This window comes from Rhinolophus sinicus, linkage group LG02 (assembly GCF_036562045.2).
Source record: "Rhinolophus sinicus isolate RSC01 linkage group LG02, ASM3656204v1, whole genome shotgun sequence".
Classification (NCBI taxonomy): Eukaryota; Metazoa; Chordata; class Mammalia; order Chiroptera; family Rhinolophidae; genus Rhinolophus; species Rhinolophus sinicus.
Window position 1 is genome coordinate 150,608,206 of NC_133752.1, and position 19,352 is coordinate 150,627,557.

The following is a 19,352-nucleotide window of genomic DNA, read 5'->3' on the forward strand; positions in this document are numbered from 1 at the left end:
GTGTGCATGTGTGTGTGTGCACACGTGTGTGTATGATATAGAATACATATATACAGAATATCTGTTTGCTTCCCCAATATATATTGGTTGGTTGAACATATGCCATGCCAACACTCTTCATAACCTACAAGGCTTCAGCTGTACATATTTTTGAATCTCCCAATTTATACTTTTTAGGGGTACTGAAACTAATTATAGTCAGGAAGATAATAGTTTCATTAATTTTAAAGAAAAATCTTTCTTAGAGAATTCCCTTCCCCCAAAAAAACTCTACAGAACTAAACACTGATTCTCTTCTTTCATATACAAGATATATTGTTTTAAATTTCTATTAATTTAAATTTAACTGAAATGAGTAATTCAAAATCACCAGCTTCTCATTCATTTTTAATAGCTTGTCCTCCCTTCAAAAATACCAGAGGCAAAATCAGCATTCTTTTACTACCTACCCAACATAACTGCTATTCTTTCTGAGTTACTAAGGTTGATAGATATTTTTACTGGTTGTTTTTTTCTAAATCCTTGTTTTCTCTATCATGCAAAAATTAGTACTCTTTGCTAGTACACACAAGAATTAGTTCTTGAACCAAGATTGTGCTAAATCACTCTATAATACCTTCTGTGGGACCAAAATGTTTATATTATAGGCAAGGAAAGTAGCCCAAGGGCATCTGAATTAATTTAGAAGAAAAAAACAAAAAATGAAAAACAAAACAAAAACACCACAAAGTAAATCTAAACTCTAAAAATCTAAAAAATAATTTGTTATCTGACCTTCAAATTTCTCATTGGGAAGGCTTTCTATAGAGCCATTCTCCTTATAGCTAGAAGTTAAAGAATGGAGACCGTAGAGAATCATTTGAGGTGCTAAAGATTAAGATTGAGAATCTGGGTTGCTATCTCAAAGTACAAAGGAACCAGTCCTTACATTATACAAAATGTAATCTTCCCATATAATAAGGAGCAATAAAGTACATAAGTGATACTATGTCCATTCACTTATCTATTTAGTAACTTTTCAATACTAAATATATAAATTGCCCTATGACAGGCGTTTGGGGATACACATTTATACATTTAATTCATATTCAACACATATTTATTCACCATCTACTGGGGCTAAAGCAGTGAACAAAACAGAGAAGATCCTCCCCTTTTACAACTTACATTCCAGTGGGGACACAGAAAATAAGCAAATAACAATAAGTGAGCTAAGAGGAAAAAGGAAGCAGGTTAAGGGGGGAAAGGAAGGAATCGAGGGTGCTATTTTTAGAACAAAAGGTCAAGGCCTCTTTGAGGTGATAATTTTGAAAGAGAAACTAAGGAAATTAGGGAGTAGATATCTGGGGGGAAAGCAAACTAGGCAAAGAGAACCCAAAGTGGAGAGGCTTGAGATAAAGTAGCATAATCATTGTGTTGGAGGTTCAGCAAGAAGGCCGGCACAGCTGAAGTGGAATGAGTGAGGGAGAAAATGATACGAAATGAAGCTGGAGAGGTAGTCAAGAGCCAGACCATATAGAAACTTTTTCAACACTGTAAGAATTTGGATATTATTCTAAGAATGAAAAGAAGCCTCCAGAGTAGACATGATCAAAGTTATATTTTTAAAGGCTCTTCTTTTTTTCTTTTTTTTTTTTTTTAAGCCTTCAAGAATAGAAACATGGAGAGCAGTAAAGTAGACTATTTTTGTGTCTGGGAGATGACAGACAATTCAGGATATATTCTACAGGCAGAGCTAATAGGCTTTGCTGATGCATTAGATGATAAATATTTTAAAAAGAGAGGAGTCAAGGATAACTCAGAGGTTTTTGGCCAGAGCAACTGGGTGAACAGAGGTAACCTTTAGTGGGATAAAGAACACGAGAAGAGGAAAGGAGCAGGTTGTGTGCATGTGAGTGTGGGGAGCCCATGGGATTTTGTTTGGGACATGATAAATGTTGAGTAGGCAGCTAGATGTGTGCTTCAGGGAATAGAGGAAAGGTCTGAGTGGGAGACATAAATTTGGTAGTCACCAGTACATACATAATATATATTTAAAGCCATGAGACTATATGTCTTATACAATTATGTGACCATTTCTCTAGATCAGTGATATTCATATTTTTGTTTGTGTACCACCATAAAATTCTTTTGGAAATGATATACTTCTTCAGACATTTTTAAGTTGATATCTAAAATATTTGAAGTTTAAATGATTAAAAAAGAATGTAATTTTAAACATATTGTAAAATTTGACATTTTAAAGTAAAACTTATACTATTCTGTTATACCTAATGGACCCTCAAAACACAGTAATTTGTTTTAACCTGTCATCATCTATTTTTAAAAGATAAGAGAAAGTTGGGTTTCCAGTAATATGGTAGGCTAGAAATTTTTATGTGCCTTCCAGTAAAAAGTAAAAATGGGGATAAAATGATAAAACCATTTTCTTAAAAACATCAAAAAGCTGATCAGATAGTAAAGAATCTTTAAGCCAGAGGGAAGTGGAACACTGATGCCATTTTCTTTACAGCCTTAAGGAAAATAATAAGATGCTGGTATTGAAAGTAAAGCCCAAGGTCCACCCAAAGTGAAAAGTACAGAGAAGCACCCACTCAAAAAGCTGGGACTCCAAATGGCTAAACCTTCAGTGTAAGGATGAGCCAGAAGTAAATCTACCACAACCCCTCTTCCAGGGAATTACAATAAAAATTGCCTTGGTATGAGCAAGGAAAAGGGGAAATACAAACAAACAAACAAGAATACCTGAGAAATGTCCAAAACAATCAGCTCTTGCATGAATTTTCAACTCTAATTCACACTACTTGGGTGTTCCGAAAGTCCTAAAGCCATAAACTTAAAGTCATCCTAGACTGGTAGGGCCCCTGTGCATCTGGCAGAAGGAAAAGCAAATCCTTATTTTAGGATTAGAAACCATGCCCTCCCCAACAAAAAATCTAATTTCCCAAGGAAAATGAGCTTTCAAAGTGAAGAAAAAGGAGGGGGGGAGGAGGAGGAGGAGGAAGAGGAGGAGGAGGAGAAGAAGAAGAAGAAGAAGAAGAAGAAGAAGAAGAAGAAGAAGAAGAAGAAGAAGAAGAAGAAGAAGAAGAGGAAGTTGTTACGCAACATGAGGAAATAAAGCATCAACCAGTATTAACTACACAGAACAGAAACAGGTAAGCAAAGGCTTTAGATATTGAATTAGGGGATTCAAATTATAAAATAACTCTGTATACTATATTTCAAAACAGAAAAGACAAGCTTGAATATATTTGTAAGAATTAGGAAACAATAAAAGATGACCAAACAGATTAGAAAAAAGAATAAAATAGAAATTATAGAGGTAAAGAATTTAAATGATTGGATTAGTTTCCTTGAGCTGCTATAACAAATTACCACAAACATATCTCGATAACAAGCATACGAAAAACAGGAAACATATAAAACATTTGAATATCCTGGTGAACAAATTCGACCTAATGGATATATAGAGACCATTGTAGTCAACAATTGAAGAATATAGTTTTCTTTTTTGCACAAGCACACAAGGAATTATAGCCTTAAATGTATATATCAGAAAAGAATAAAAGCTAAAAAATAAAGAATTAAGTACTGTTAATCTAAAAATAAAAAGCCAAAGTGAGAAGCAATAAGCGTTTATTTGAGATAACAGAATTGCAATTTGAGGGCACAGATTCAGGCAGAAACCCAAATTGTGTACCATTATAGAGTGAAGGCAAGAGGTTTTTATTAGAAAAGGAAGGGAAATAATTACACGAATAGAAGAAAGGAATTTCTATTGGTGTTAACAAACTGAGTTACTCTTTGGCTTATACATACATGGCTGGTTACAGATTCTATTTTCAGAAAGGGAGTCTATAATCAACAATCCTTGTGGTCAGGATGTCTGCTTTCCTGTTAGTTTTACAAACAGTTGTTTGTAGGACAATGTTGGTGTGGCCCAGTCCAAAGGTTATTTCGCTCAGTTGAAACCCTCCAAAGGTTGAAGGAGCAAGACATACAAGCGGTTCCTCTGCAATGGCTGCTCTGGCTCTATTTTAAAATAGCTTCACTTATGTCAACTTTTCACAGTACTCATCTTAAAACACTAGAAAAAAGAACGATAAAGGAAAATTTTAAATTAGAAGAAAATAATCAGGATAAGAGCTAAATTTATAAGGTAGAAAATAAACCTACATAGAATATCAATAAAGCCAAAAGTTGATCCCTTGAAAATAATAATTGATAACCTCTGATAAAACTGATTAAGAAAAAAGTTAGTACAAATAACCAACGTCAGAAATGAAAAAGGAGCCGCCACCACAAACGTCATATGCATTAAAAAGATAAACTAAGATATTATGGAGAATTGAATTCTAATAGATTTGTAAAGATGAACTGAGAAAAAAACTCCAAGAAGAAACAAAGGAAGCATTTGAAATCTTGCTTCCCAGAAACTGTCATCAGTTTTGGATCAAATAAACTCTTCTAAAAATTAAAAAAGAAGAAGAAATAAAAAATGTGAATATGCATATAGCCCATAAAGAAATTGATCTGAAGTAGAATAAAAAAAACTTCCCATGACACCACCACCACCACCATCCAGGTTCAGATTGCTCTACTACCAAGTTCCACCAGATTTCAAAGAAAAAATAATTCCAGTACTACCAACTCTTCCAGAGAATAGAAAAAATGGCACATTCCTTTATGAATCAACCAAACTCTTAAACCAAAATTTGAGACCAAAAAAAGTTCAAGAAAGCAAAAGACCAATTTCATACATAAACATTGATGTAAATATCCATGAAAATATTAGCAAACTGAACCTAATAATAGATTCCAAAATATGAATCACTGAGACCTAGTTTGATTTATCATAGCAATGAAGGTTATTTTAATTTTACGAAACAAATCAGTATAACTTGCCACATTAGCAGAGTAAATGAAAAAAAATCATGATAAAACTTTTATCAAACTAAGGAAAACTTCTTAATCTGATGAACGATATCTATAAGAAAACCTATAGCAAACACACTTAAAGTTGAAACAATGAAACCATTCCCTTTGAGCAGGAACAAGGGAAGGACGCTCATTATTACCACCTCTTTCATCACTCTAATGATGGTCACAGCTAGTAAATCAAGAAAAGCAAATAAAAGGAATAAGGAATGCAAATAATAAATGTAAATGCAAATTATAGGGTTGTAGTATAACAAAAATAAATATTTGGTCTTTGTCTCCTAGTTCCTGGCACAGAGCTCACAAAATCTTTGAGTACCCTGAGTAGGAATAGTGTCTTGTATGCCAACGAGATTATTAAGGTGGGCGGGGCAGATAGCTTCAGGATGGGGGCTGGTCCACTGAAAGATCAAGCAGTGATTAGAGGGTTGGAACTTTCAGCCCCACCCCACACCCCACCTTCAGGGAGACTGGAGACCGAGTTCAATCACCAATGAACAATGATTTAATCAATCATGTCTATGTAATAAAATCTCCATAAAAACTAAATGAAAGGGTTTGGAGAGCTTCTGGATTGGTGAACACATCAAAGTGTTGGACTGGTAAGCACATCAGTATGGGTACATCAGAAGAGGGTGTGGCATTGCCATGCCGCCACCCATACCTTACCCTATGCATCTCTTCCATCTGGCTGTTCTTGAGTTGTACCTTTTATAACAAACTGGCAAATGTAAGTAATCTGTTTTCCTGAGTTCTGTGAGTCCTTCTAACCAATTAATGAACCTGAGAGAGAGGGTCACGGGAACCTTTGAATTTAGCGCAGGTGGATCAGAAGTACAGGTGGCAAACTGGGACTTGTGACTGGCACCTGAAGTGGTGCACCCTTAGCCAGTGGGTCCACACTAACTCCACAGTTAGTGTCAGAATTGAACTGAATGTTGAACACCAAGTTAGTATCAGAGAATTAGTGAAGAACACTATGTATATGGGGTCAGACAAAAACCTTACAGAATGATTATGTATGCAAAATCCCCCCCCAAATTTACATATAAACCTATTAGAATTTAAGAGTCTAGCTAGACTATTGCTAGCTACAAAATCAATGTATAGGGGGCCGGCCCGGTGGCTCAGGCGGTTAGAGCTCCGTGCTCCTAACTCCGAAGGCTGCCGGTTCGATTCCCACATGGGCCAGTGGGCTCTCAACCACAAGGTTGCCAGTTCAATTCCTCGAGTCCCGCAAGGGATGGTGGGCTCTGCCCCCTGCAACTAAGATTGAACATGGCACCTTGAGCTGAGCTGCCTCCCGGATGGCTCAGTTGTTGGTTGGAGCGCGGGCTCTCAACCACAAGGTTGCCGGTTCTACTCCCGCAAGGGATGGTGGGCTGTGCCCCCTGCAACTAGCAACGGCAACTGGACCTGGAGCTGAGCTGCGCCCTCCACAACTAAGACTGAAAGAACAACTTGAAGCTGAACAGAACCCTCCACAACTAAGATTGAAAGGACAACAACTTGACTTGGAGAAAAAAAAGTCCTGAAAGTGCACACTGTTCCCCAATAAAGTCCTGTTCCCCTTCCCCAATTAAAAAAAAAAAAAAAAAAAAGATTAACATGGCAACTTTTATAAAAAAAAAAAAAAAAAAAAAAAAAAAAAAAAATCAATGTATAAAAATCAACTATATTGCTATACACTCACAAGAAACAGACAGAAAATGAAAAATTTTCAGATGCCATTTATAATAACATCAAAAAATATTAAGCACCTATGATTAAATCTAACCAAAAAAAAATGAACAAGGCATCTAAAGGAAAAATTCTGAAATTTTGTTGAGAGATATTATAAAGCTATGATGATTAATATACTCAGAAATATATCACATTCATGATTTGGAAGTATCAGGTTAGAAAGATGTAAATTCTACCTGAATTTCATTTATAAATGTAATACAATGCAAAAGTAGAATAGATGTATTTCCCTAAGTCCTCCCACTAAGTACAACTGAAAACTTTGGACATTACATATAAAACAAACATAAGACCCTGAAAGATGGAGAGAAAGCAGACTGCCTATGGATTTTGGGTCCAAGGGATAACATGGTGGTGAATTCCCTGGGTTCTTTTTCTGCTCGGATTTTCTTAGAGCTGAAGAAGCTCTAAGCCAAAGGGTGCAGACAAAACAATAATATCAACAACAGCCTGCTCTCCCTAGCCAAAGGACCAAGAAAGGGACAATCTAGTGAAACAGAAAACTTTTAGACAGTAACTGCTCTTCTCCATCCAAACACCACAGAAAAATCTGTAGCCCCACCGCTACCCATGCCAGCAAGGCTGAGTGGAGAACCTAGATTTGCCAACTGTAGCAAGGTTCCCCAAAGAATATGCTTTTCTGAAAATTATGCTGGAACCTTATTTGGAGACGCAATTAGTTAAAATGACATGTAGTGGATTAGATTGAGTCATAAATCCAATGACTGGTATTCTTATAAGAAAGCCATGTAAAGACACAGACACATGTGGTCCCAAAGGCAGAAATTGTAGTGATGCGTCTATAAGGCAAGGAATGTCAAGGACTGTTAGCAACCACCCATAGCCAGGAGAGAAGCATAGGACAGATTCTCCTTCAAAGCTTCCAGAAGGAACCAACCTGGCCAAAACCTTGATTTCAGACTTCTAGCCTACAGAACCATGCGAGAATAAATTTCTGTCATGTTAACCCAGTTTGTGGTACTTTGTTATGGCAGCCCTAGGAAACTAACACACACCCCTACTTCAGACCATACACAAAAATTACCTCAAAATGGATCAACTTATACTAGACAAAATAGATTTTAAAACAAAAGGTTATAACAAGAGACAAAGAAGAATCCAGTAATCCCACTTCTGGGTATTTATCAGAAGAAACCCAAAACACTACTTTCAAGGGACATGTTCATTCTTATGTTCACTGCAGCATTATTTACAATAGCCAAAATAGGAGGCAACCTGGGCATCCATCAATAAAGAAGAGGTGGTACATACATACAATGGAGTATTACTCAGCCATAAAAGAGAATGAAATCTTGCCATAAGCAACAACATGGATGGAAATATAGAGTGTTATGCTGAGTGGAGTAAGCCAGACAAAGACAAATGCCATATGATTTCACTTATATGTGGAATCTAAAAAACAAAATAAACAAACAAAACAGAAATAAACTCATAGATACAGAGAACATTTTGATGGTTTTCCAGATGGGAGGGGGATTGGGAGGATGAGTGAAAAAGGGGAAGGGATTAAAAAGCATAAATAGGTAATTACAAAATAGTCATGGGGATGTAAAGGAATATAGGCAATAATATTGTAATAACAGTGTATATTGTCAGATGGGTACTAGATTTATTGAGGTGGTCACTTCATAAATTGTACTGTCTAATCACTATGTTGTACACCTGAAACTAATATAATATTGTATATCAACTGCAATTGAAAAATTAAAAAATTATTTTAAGAAATTTATGGATTAATGGATTAAAGTGGGTGGCCAGTTGGCTCAGTGGTTAGAACTCAGTGCTCATAACATCAAGGTCGCCGGTTCAATTCCCACACGCGCCAGTGAGCTGAGCCCTCCACAACTAGATTGAAAATGGTGACTTGGCCTGGAGCTGAGCTGCACCCCCCACAACTAGATTGAAAACAACAACATGACATGGGGCTGATGGGTCCTGGAAAGACACACTGTTCCCCAATATTCCCCAATTTAAAAAAAAAGAAAGAAATGGATTAAAGATCTACATGTAAGAGCTAAAACTATAAAATTCTTAGAAGAAAACACAGGAGTAAATATAATCTTGGACTAGGTAACAGTTTCTTAGATATGATACCAAAAGCACAAGCAATGAAAGAAAAAAATAGATAAATTGAACTTCATTAAACTTAAAAACTTCTGTGCTTCAAAAGACACCATCAAAAAAGTGAAGAGAAAACTCACAGAATGGGAGTATTTACAAATCATATATCAGAGAAAAGACTTGTATCCAGAATATATAAAGAAATATTACATTCAACAATAAAAATAAAAATTCAAAAATGGGTAAGAGATTTAAATAAACATTTCTCCAAACAAGATATACAAATGGCGAATAAGCACATGAAAAGGTGCTTACCACTATTAGCCATCAGGGAAATGCAAATCAAAATACAATGAGATACCACCTCACAGCCAGTAGAATGTCCATAATCAAAAAGAAAATAACAAGTATAAACGAGGATATGGAAAAATTGGAATCCTCATACATTGCTGGTGGGATTGTAAAATGGTGCACACACTTTGGAAAACAGTTTAACAGCTCCTCGAAATGTTAAACATAGAGTTACCATATGACCCAGAAATTCCACTCTTAGATATATAGCCAATAAAAATAAAAACATATGACCACATAAAAACTTGTACATAAATGTCCAGATCTTAGTAGTATTTTCAAAAGTAGTATTATCAAAAGTGTTTTATCTCTCCTGATATCTTTACTCTTTATTATAATAGTAGTTGCCCCTTATCTGTGGAGAATACATTCCAAGACCCCTAGTGGATGCCCGAAATCGCGGACAATACCAAACCCTATATATACTATATTTTTCTCTATACATACATACATATCTATGACAAAGTTTAATTTATAAATTAGTCATTAAGAGATCAACAGCAATAGTTAATGATAAAATAGAACAATTACAACAATATGCTACTGTAATAAAAGTTATGTGAATGTGGTCTCTCTCTCTCAAAATATCTTATTGTGCTGTACTCACCCTTCTCCCTATGGTGATGTGTTGACAGTGGATAACTGAACCTGCAGAAAACAAAACTGCAGATAAAGGAGACTGCTGTATTAATTTTAAATATTTATCAAAGAATACATTTTCTACTTAAATGTCTAACACACCGCATCTCAAACTTAACGTGTCCAAAACTGAACTTTTGATTTCTTCCATTTCCATAGACCTGTTCTTCCTTCGGTATTCCCCAGTTTTGCTCAGGCCAAAAACCTTGGGGTCATGATTGACTCCTGTCTTTCTCACCTTACATCCAGTGAATTAATAAACCCTGTCACCACTACCTTCAAAATATATCCAGAAATCCACCACTTTTTACCACCTCCCCCACTGGTCCACCCTGGTCCAAGCAACTATTACCTCTTATCTACATTACTGCAATTCCCTTCCAACTCATATTCCTTATTCCACTGCTAACCTCTTATGGTTTATTCTCACAGAAGCCAGACTAATCCTTTTAAAATCTAAAATAGAATATGTCACACCTTTGCTCAAAACTACGTAATGGCTTTCCATGGTTTTTAGAATAAAACACAGTCTTTCCACGGCTAATAAGAAAGATCCTTACATGATCTAGACATTGGCTACTTAACACTCTCCTCCTCACTTACTGTGTTCTGGTCTCACTGACCTTATTAATATTTCTTAAAAACAGATATACACCTCAATCTCAAAGTTTTTGTATTTGATGTTCTCTCTGCTTGAAATGCTTGTTCTATCACTTCATTCAGGTCTTTGTTCAAATAACTATCTCCTCAGAGAGTCCTTCCCAGATCACTCTAAAATAGCACCCCTCTGTAACTTTAATCTCTTTTCCAGACTTTATTTTTCTTTATAGCACCTATTAGTACCTGACATACGCGTACTTCATATCTCTTTGCTATATGTTCATTTTCTTTCTCCTTCACTAGAATATAAACTAGAATATAAATATGAGGGTTAGAATATATTTCGTTCATTGTATCCATTCAGCACTTAAAAGGAATACCTGACATGGTAGGTGCTCCATAAATATTCAATAAGTAAAAATAGAAGCCATATTTTTGTTTCTATGTACAATGGACACTTTCCAGTCTTCACCCTACTTAATCTTTCTGCAGCATTTGACATTGTGCCATTTTTTGAAACTCTTTCCTTGGATTATGAGACTCCCCCCAAGTTCTCCTCTGATCATTCCTTCTCAGATTCCTTTTTTAGGCTCCTTTTCTCTACTTGACATATGATCATTCATCAAATTCCCTACTAAGGCCAGGTTCTCTATTAAGGTCACCACTCTCCTAAGCTCTACACATTCCCCCTTCTCTCTGTCTTTCTCACCTTACATCCAAGGAATTAATAAACCCTGCTACCACCACCTTCAAAATACATCCAGAAACTCACCACTTTTTACCACCTCCACCACTGGTCCAAGCAACTACCACCTCTTATCTACATTACTGCAATTCCCTTCCAACTCATATCCAACTCAGTAGTCTTATCTATTTCCATTGTTTAATTATCATTAAATCTCAAAGAATCTGAAATCTGTATCTCTTCCCCTCTCTCCACATCTGCATATATAACTGACTAATGGACATCTCTGGATATACCAGGGGTGCAAAAAAATGTACACACATGACTTGTATTCATCTTGTTATCAGTACCGTGTTTCCCAAAAAATATGACCTAGCCAGACAATCAGCTCTAATGAGTCTTTTTTAAAAAAAAACCACACATTTTATTGGGGAAGGGGAACAGGACTTTATTGGGGAACAGTGTGTACTTCCAGGACTTTTTTCCAAGTCAAGTTGTTGTGTCCTTTCAATCTTAGTTGTGGAGGGCGCCGTTCAGCTTCAAGTTGTTGTCTTTTCAGTCTTAGTTGTGGAGGGTGCAGCTCAGCTCCAGGTCCAGTTGCCATTGCTAGTTACAGGGGGCGCAGCCCACCATCCCTTGCGGGAGTCGAGGAATTGAACTGGCAACCTTGTGGTTGAGAGCCCACTGGCCCATGTGGGAATCGAACCGGCAACCTTCGGAGTTAGGAGCTCCAACTGCCTGAGCCACTGGGCTGGCCCCTCTAATGCGTCTTTTGGAGCAAAAATTAATATAAGACTGTTTTTGCTCCAAAAGACGCATTAGAGCTGATTGTTCGGCAAGGTCTTATTTTCAGACAAACACGGTATATATTGAATATTACAATTTTAATAGTTTTTTCCTTTCTTAAAATATGTACATTTTTTTGGTACCCTCTGTATGTACCACAGACACTTAAACTCAAAATGTGTCAAAAGCTGCACTGTTAGCTTCTCCTGTTTCCTTTCTTCAGTTCCCATCCATTTCTTCCTTCAGTATTCTGATCTCAGTAAAAAACACCACCATTTGATCAGTTATTTAAACCAAAAACCTGAAAATTAACCCCCATTCTTCAGTTTCCCTCACACCTCATGTCCAATCAATCACCAAGTTCAACATTCAACAACAAATTACATATGAAGCACCTACTATGTAATAATAAATCTGGAGATAGGTGGTTTTAAGATTCGCTCAGCAGTTTCATAGCATCATAGCACTAAGCTGGCATTTCTTTGATTCTCTTTACACTAAGACCCTCAAGGTCTTAAGTTGGTTCCAGGCATCATATCTTCACAGAACATTTCCAAAAGCAAGGAAGAGGAGTGAAATAAAAGGACTTTATACAAGGGTTCACTCTCTTTTAATCAGGGAGAAAAACCATTCCCAGAAACACCCTAGCAGACTTCCCTTTATGTTACATTGGCCACAAGTGGGTCCAATTATGAAGGAGAATGAGGAAGCAAGTACCTGGCAAAGGGAAACAGGGTTCCCTGGATTTGTCCCCCGAGATTGAGCACATGACTACCCCTTTAAAAAAAAAAAAAAGGCTCTCTTCGCAAAGAAAAATGTAAGAAGGTGGTTTTTGGAGGGGCAATTAAGACTGACTTCCACAAAAACAGAATGGAGCTTCATTCTAATTAGGAGATAATATTAAATAAGTAAATAAATATACAAACAAGGTAATTTCAGATTCTATGAACACTATGAAATAAGGTGATGTGATAAAAAAAAAGTGATGGGCATAGTTTAAAAATAAAGCTGATAGAATTTACTAATGGGATTGAATGTGATGGTATGAGAAAAAGATGATTCCAAGCTAATATTGATTCCCATTCATAAATGAAGCTCAAAAAAGATAATTAGGAGCCTAAAATCATACTGACAAATCATTAACTGACATATCATTAACTGACACAGTTAGAACTGAATCTAGTACTGTTTCAAACCAAAGCCCATTTTCTTTCCCCTATCTGTGGAATAACGGAACACAAAATAGCATATATAAATGTATGATACTGTAATAAAAATAAAAGGCTAAATGTTTGAAAATAGTTGACACTTGGTAAGTTGTTGCTATTTGTTATTTGTGTCTTTCCTTGTAGAATTGGCTAAATGAACAAAATATTTTGGAAACTTTTGTGTCTAAACCACAATATGGAATGATCAAAAATGTTACTGACTGCTTAGAACAGTAGCAAATGGCCAGATATTAAGTAGCAAAGATGGGAGGGGCTCAAATGGCCACACAGGGTGTCCTAATACATCAAAGACTCAAAGCAAATAGTTACAGGCCCTGAAACAGTCCAGCAAAGGAAAGACCTATATAACCAGTTAAAATGTTAAGACATTGTGTAATATTGCATTTATATTATAAAAATAGATAACTAATATTTAATATAGACAAATATAGACAAAGTGATATATCCGTATGTAATATAAACAAACAGACCCACGCAAGTTTAGTATGGGTAAAAAAGAAAAAAATGTCAGCCTTTTCTCTCTGGTACTAAAAAGGTAGCAAAGTTAGCAGACTTACCTAGCATTATTCAACATTTTTCTGGCATAAAGATACCAGACTATATTTAAAGGTCCCTTTGGCTCTATTACTCTGAAATCTGAAGTAACATCAGGGACCTAGCAAAAAAAACAAAAAAAACAAACCCTCACTTGCTTCCGCATTCACAACAGAGGAATTCACAGATAACAAGGCTAGCAAAAGCTAATGGTTTTAGGAGGGTATCTGGGGAGACATATAGGCCCTCAGGAGCAAATCTCTGCAGTGAAAGCGCTAAGGTCCTGCAGAGGGCTAGGAGGAGGGAGGTGCCTGCTTTCAAATGGCTTTCATCCAGAGCACTCAGCAAAATGGAGTTCAACTGGGTGGTTCCCTAACATTCATTCTTCCCGTTAAGGCAAGCTAATGACAAGCATTCCTCAGAGATACTGCAGTATCTCCTCTTGCCAGTGAAGAGTACTGCCTTTAATTTGTAAAAAAGACAGTCTCTGTAAAGCACAATAAAGCAAAGCACAATAAAATGCATGCTTGTATTTCCATCTCCTTTTAAGAATGAGACAAATAATTTTTAAAAACTAATACATGAGACAACCTGAAACTAATAGGATATTGTATGTCAAGAATATGTGAGACATTATTCAAATATATTGCTGTCCCCTATAACCGAGTTTGGGAAATGTGTGCAAATTTGGGTTCTGAGTCAAAAACCTTTTAACAGGACTACAAAAAATATATATATTTATTAGAAATAAATAAGACCCTCCTTGTTTGCATTCAAGGTTCATATGAATCTGAGTGGAGAAAAAAAATTTATACACACACACACATCCTTACAAACCACACACACATATTAACAGTGTAAATTTATTTCTCTGATATGAAGAGTGAAGACTTTACCAAATCTGAATATGAAGTATGAAATTTTATTCTTATGTTTACCTTTTTTGTTACTAACACACTATCACCGGGAGGGCATTTTGAATAGTTAAAAACAGTAATAGGTTTCTGTTAAAGCCACACTTTAACCTTAAACTAACCTCCTTATGCATTTCCAAGGGTTAGAAATGTAGTTTATGGTCTTGGAATAAATTGTCCTGAAAGGGGAGGGAAAAAAGTCTCTTCATTATAATCTGGGCCTCCTAGCAGTAAGTTATAACCAACTGATCTATTTTAACATAACAGAAAGCAATTATTAAAGTTTTACAAAACACAAGGAACCCCTACTTCCTAATATCTTTCTGTGTCAATTTCGTTCCTAGCCAAGTTTCTGTCTTCACTTCTTCAATTCAGCTACCAAATTTGAAAACGTGTCTTTAAATCTCCTTTTTAAAAGCCCCGTAGGGTTGTGCCATAAAGGCGGTGGTTGAGGTCTAAAAATGGGGCCCTTTTAACAGTTTGGATGTTCAGTGCTTAGTTATTACTCTTTTAATGACTGTTTTTTGCTTCCAACGTTTGGTACCTTTAATTCAAAGAACAAGTCATTACAGTAAACCAAATAAAACTATCCTGTTTTCTAAACCTCGCATCCTCCACATTATCAGGGAAGAACAGAACGCACTGCCTTTAAAGGAGCTGAGAAAAGGAAAAGGCAAAACTCACTGACAAATTGTGCCAGCACGAAAATAATCAGCTGAGCTATCCGGACCAGACGTTTCTGCATTTCCTGGTGCTTCCTATTTAAAATTGTATAGACTTCTTAAGTCATAGGTTTCGTCCAAACTAAGCCTCCTCTCCCACTCCCAGGATGGTTTGTTTCCGAACGCGCCCCCATCCCACCCCACCCCTCCCAGGCCCCAGCAGCCATGCGCCGCAGACTGCAGCACCGGACCTCGCGGCCCGCAGGCGCGGAGGCCCCCGCCACTCAGGGCCGGCGCGGGGAGGGGACCCCCGCTTTGGAGCCCGCCTCTGCGGCGGCCGAGCCCGGCACCGAATGGGCGCGCTGGGCCGGGGGTGGGGCCAGTGGCCTTGGCACCGCCCGGGCCTGTCCGCCCCTCCCCGGACCGCTACTTAAGTAGCTCGGGCACCTCCCCCGCCTCAGTGCGTTACTTACCTCGACTCTTAGCTTGTCGGGGACAGTAACCGGTATCCGGTGTCTACTCCTGTTACCTGCTCCTGCTAACCCGTAGACATGGTGAGTGGGCCGCGCGCGGCGTCGCCGTCGCTCGGGAAGTCGGGGAAAAGCAAGCCGAGGGATCCCGGAGGTCCTTTAACTATAGAGAACTGGGACCAGCGCTATCCATTTGGAAGGCAAAAAGCAAGGGGAGAGGCGAGGGTGGGAGTGGATCGAGCCCGCTTTGTGGAGAACGGCGGGAGCCCGGAAGGAGGGGGATCGCCACCTTTTCTTGGACTCTGGGAGGGGATTGCGGGGCGCCGGCTCCCTCCACCGTGGTTAGGGCTCTTATTTAGCCCTTAACTCGAGGGCGCAGCGGCCCAAGACCCTACAGTCTTCCCGCGCGTTCTCATCCCCTTTTTCTTACCCCCCCCCCGCCTTAGGCGCGCGCGCGCGCACGGGCTCTCCCCGCCCTCACTTCCTCCGCGGCGCGAAAAGCGGAGGCGGGAAGGAGCCTGACACAAAAGCGCACGCGCAACGGTTACCATCCCGCCAGGGAGTGGCGGGAGGCCGCCACTGCAATCTGCGCCTGCGCGCTGCGGCGCTGCGGGTCTATAGCGGGAGGGCGTGCCTCCACTTACCCTGAGTTTTCGTTTTTTAAAATGAACGCAATAAGATAAATGTAGAGAACAGCTCTTTCTCGGTGTGCTGCACTATGCCAGTATATTGGGACAGTTAGCTCCCAACAGCCCGTAAAGGCCATCTGCCCCTCGGTGGCCTCTTTGCTGCATTAGGAATGTGTGTGTGGGAACAGGTGGTGGCGATGAGGGATTTTGAGAGAATGTAAATCCGATCATGGTCCACATCTGGGCCGAAGATAATCCCTTGCTGTGTGTCTTGACAGATGTGGAGGTGCTGGGCTGAGCCCAACGCCTGGGGGAAGCTGAGGATGGTTGGCCTTCGCTGGCTGACGTGGCTGTTTCGTGCCTCTTCAACTGCGCGGCTCCGCTGGCCTGCTGGCCTCAGGGCTGGAACGCGCGCACCCTGAATTGCTCATTCATCCTGTGCCGCAGAGCCCCGCCCCTCGTCACTGGGGCCAGACATTTCCTCTGCACTGCTCTGGCCACGTGCTTCCTGTGCTGGAACCTGCCCGGAAATCTGGCCACCTAGTCCGTAATGGGATTGTGCGGCCTAAGCTCAAGATGGATGGCCTCTCTATCTTGGTCCTTCAAAGAAAGAAGCTGTGACTAAGGTCTCTAATTGGTTTGGGAAGAGGCCTTCCCAATTTAGATGAGGAAAAGAAATTCATTAAAAGCAAAGTACAGTGGTTTTCCTTTAGGAAAAAAAGTGTTACATTTTAATTCATTTTAAAAAGAATATTTGTAAGGTTAAAATTCCATGATTATTTTGTTCTGCTTTATAGTCACTGCTAGATTTGTTTAATCCTGATTTTTTTTTTTTTTTCTCTTTTCCACAGCGTGAGTGCATCTCCATCCACGTTGGCCAGGCTGGTGTCCAGATCGGCAATGCCTGCTGGGAGCTCTACTGCCTGGAACATGGCATCCAGCCTGATGGCCAGATGCCAAGTGACAAGACCATTGGAGGAGGAGATGACTCTTTCAACACCTTCTTCAGTGAGACAGGCGCTGGCAAGCATGTGCCCAGGGCAGTGTTTGTAGACCTGGAACCCACGGTCATTGGTGAGTTGACCTCAGTAGCCCAAGTGAGATCCCAGGGATCTGGGACAGGATGTGTGTCCTGGGGGCTCTGTTGATGCCCTGGGGTTGGGCAGGTTTGTGCGGGGTGTTAGTGATGGGTGGCCGCTTTGTTTCCCTTTTCCAGATGAAGTTCGCACTGGCACCTACCGCCAGCTCTTCCACCCCGAGCAGCTCATCACAGGCAAGGAAGATGCTGCCAATAACTATGCCCGGGGGCACTACACCATTGGCAAGGAGATCATTGACCTCGTCTTGGACCGAATTCGGAAGCTGGTGAGTACCAGTTTGAAATATACTTAAAATGGGGTGAGGTGGTTCATTGCAAGTTTAGTGAAGAGACCAAACTATAGCATTCATTCTTTGGTGCATGCCCAAATGTGAGATACACTGCTCACTCTATTAATTGAAAAGTATTCCAGTGTTGAAGAATTACATTTTCTTTTTTCTTCTTTCACAGGCTGACCAATGCACAGGTCTTCAGGGCTTCCTGGTTTTCCACAGCTTTGGCGGGGGAACTGGTTCTGGGTTCACCTCCCTGCTGATGGAACGTCTCTCTGTCGATTATGGCAAGAAATCCAAGCTGGAGTTCTCCATTTACCCAGCCCCCCAGGTTTCCACAGCTGTAGTTGAGCCCTACAACTCCATCCTCACCACCCACACCACCCTGGAGCACTCTGATTGTGCCTTCATGGTTGACAATGAGGCCATCTATGACATCTGTCGTAGAAACCTCGATATTGAGCGCCCAACCTACACTAACCTTAACCGCCTTATTAGCCAGATTGTGTCCTCCATCACTGCTTCCCTCAGATTTGATGGAGCCCTGAATGTTGACCTGACTGAATTCCAGACCAACCTGGTGCCCTATCCCCGCATCCACTTCCCTCTGGCCACATATGCCCCTGTCATCTCTGCTGAGAAAGCCTACCACGAGCAGCTTTCTGTAGCAGAGATCACCAATGCGTGCTTTGAGCCAGCCAACCAGATGGTGAAATGTGACCCTCGCCACGGTAAATACATGGCTTGCTGCCTGTTGTACCGTGGTGATGTGGTTCCCAAAGATGTCAATGCCGCCATTGCCACCATCAAGACCAAACGCAGCATCCAGTTTGTGGACTGGTGTCCCACTGGCTTCAAAGTTGGCATTAATTACCAGCCTCCCACTGTGGTGCCTGGTGGAGACCTGGCCAAAGTACAGCGAGCTGTGTGCATGCTGAGCAACACCACAGCTATTGCTGAGGCCTGGGCCCGCCTGGACCACAAGTTTGACCTGATGTATGCCAAGCGTGCCTTTGTTCACTGGTACGTGGGTGAGGGTATGGAGGAAGGAGAGTTTTCTGAGGCCCGTGAGGACATGGCTGCCCTTGAGAAGGATTATGAGGAGGTTGGTGTGGATTCTGTTGAAGGAGAGGGTGAGGAAGAAGGAGAGGAATACTAATTACCATTCCTTGCATCCCTGCAACATGTCATACTCGGAACTTTAGCTTCAAACTGACAGGCGTTAAAGCTTTCTCAATAGATTGTCTTTGCTTTTACCTGTGATCATGTGTGTCTTTTTAATGTGTATCTACAAGATTTTTTCCCTCATGTCTCAAAGTAAAGGCATTGAGAAAAAAAGTGACTTTGTACTTTTTCTAAATTGACTTCTCTACACTTGGAGGATAGGAGACTATACAACAGGGTGTTCATCAAGGACCCCACTTCTGTTCAGCTACCTCTGGAGAACAGGGAGCACACTCATCTCAAAAAGCAGGAGAGCTGGATTCTGATACATCTGTTAATGTCGCCTCTGTCAGTGTTAGAATCCAGGTCATAGGGGACTTGGGAAAATGATGTACTGAAAGTCGTTCTGCTAATCTAGGTCTTGAGGTTATTGGTTAGTTAATGAATTAGGAATAAGGACAGGCATAGCTTGTTTTATTGAACTTCACAGATGTGTTTTTTACATATTGAAAGCAAGACTCCACTACCAAAAGATTACAATTTTATTGCAATACT

General features: G+C 39.7%; 1 protein-coding gene and 1 long non-coding RNA gene across 3 annotated transcripts; one reads left to right on the plus strand and one right to left on the minus strand.

The window, feature by feature from the left end:
• Positions 1-3,619: 3,619 nt before the first annotated feature.
• LOC141570104 (uncharacterized) lies at positions 3,620-15,774 on the minus strand. Its single transcript, XR_012493992.1, has 3 exons — positions 15,637-15,774; positions 9,722-9,762; positions 3,620-4,087 (listed from the first exon to the last, which is right to left on the minus strand). It is a non-coding gene; the product is annotated as an uncharacterized LOC141570104 (long non-coding RNA).
• Positions 15,628-18,889, plus strand: LOC109443676 (tubulin alpha-1B chain). 2 transcript variants are annotated; one of them, XM_074325739.1, is made up of 5 exons: positions 15,628-15,717; positions 16,541-16,888; positions 17,114-17,336; positions 17,479-17,627; positions 17,812-18,889. In XM_074325739.1, exons 3-5 carry the CDS (start codon positions 17,216-17,218, stop codon positions 18,790-18,792), a joined length of 1,251 nt encoding a protein of 416 aa, XP_074181840.1. In that variant the 5' UTR covers positions 15,628-15,717; positions 16,541-16,888; positions 17,114-17,215; the 3' UTR covers positions 18,793-18,889. The 2 variants fall into 2 exon arrangements, with proteins under 2 accessions (XP_074181840.1, XP_074181839.1); XM_074325738.1 differs by lacking the exon at positions 16,541-16,888.
• Positions 18,890-19,352: the final 463 nt, after the last annotated feature.

Coding starts and splice junctions, on each gene's coding strand:
- LOC109443676 (XM_074325738.1), top strand. Junction 17,337..17,478: donor CCTGGAACCCACGGTCATTG/GTGAGTTGACCT, acceptor TCCCTTTTCCAG/ATGAAGTTCGCACTGGCACC. Junction 17,628..17,811: donor TGGACCGAATTCGGAAGCTG/GTGAGTACCAGT, acceptor CTTCTTTCACAG/GCTGACCAATGCACAGGTCT.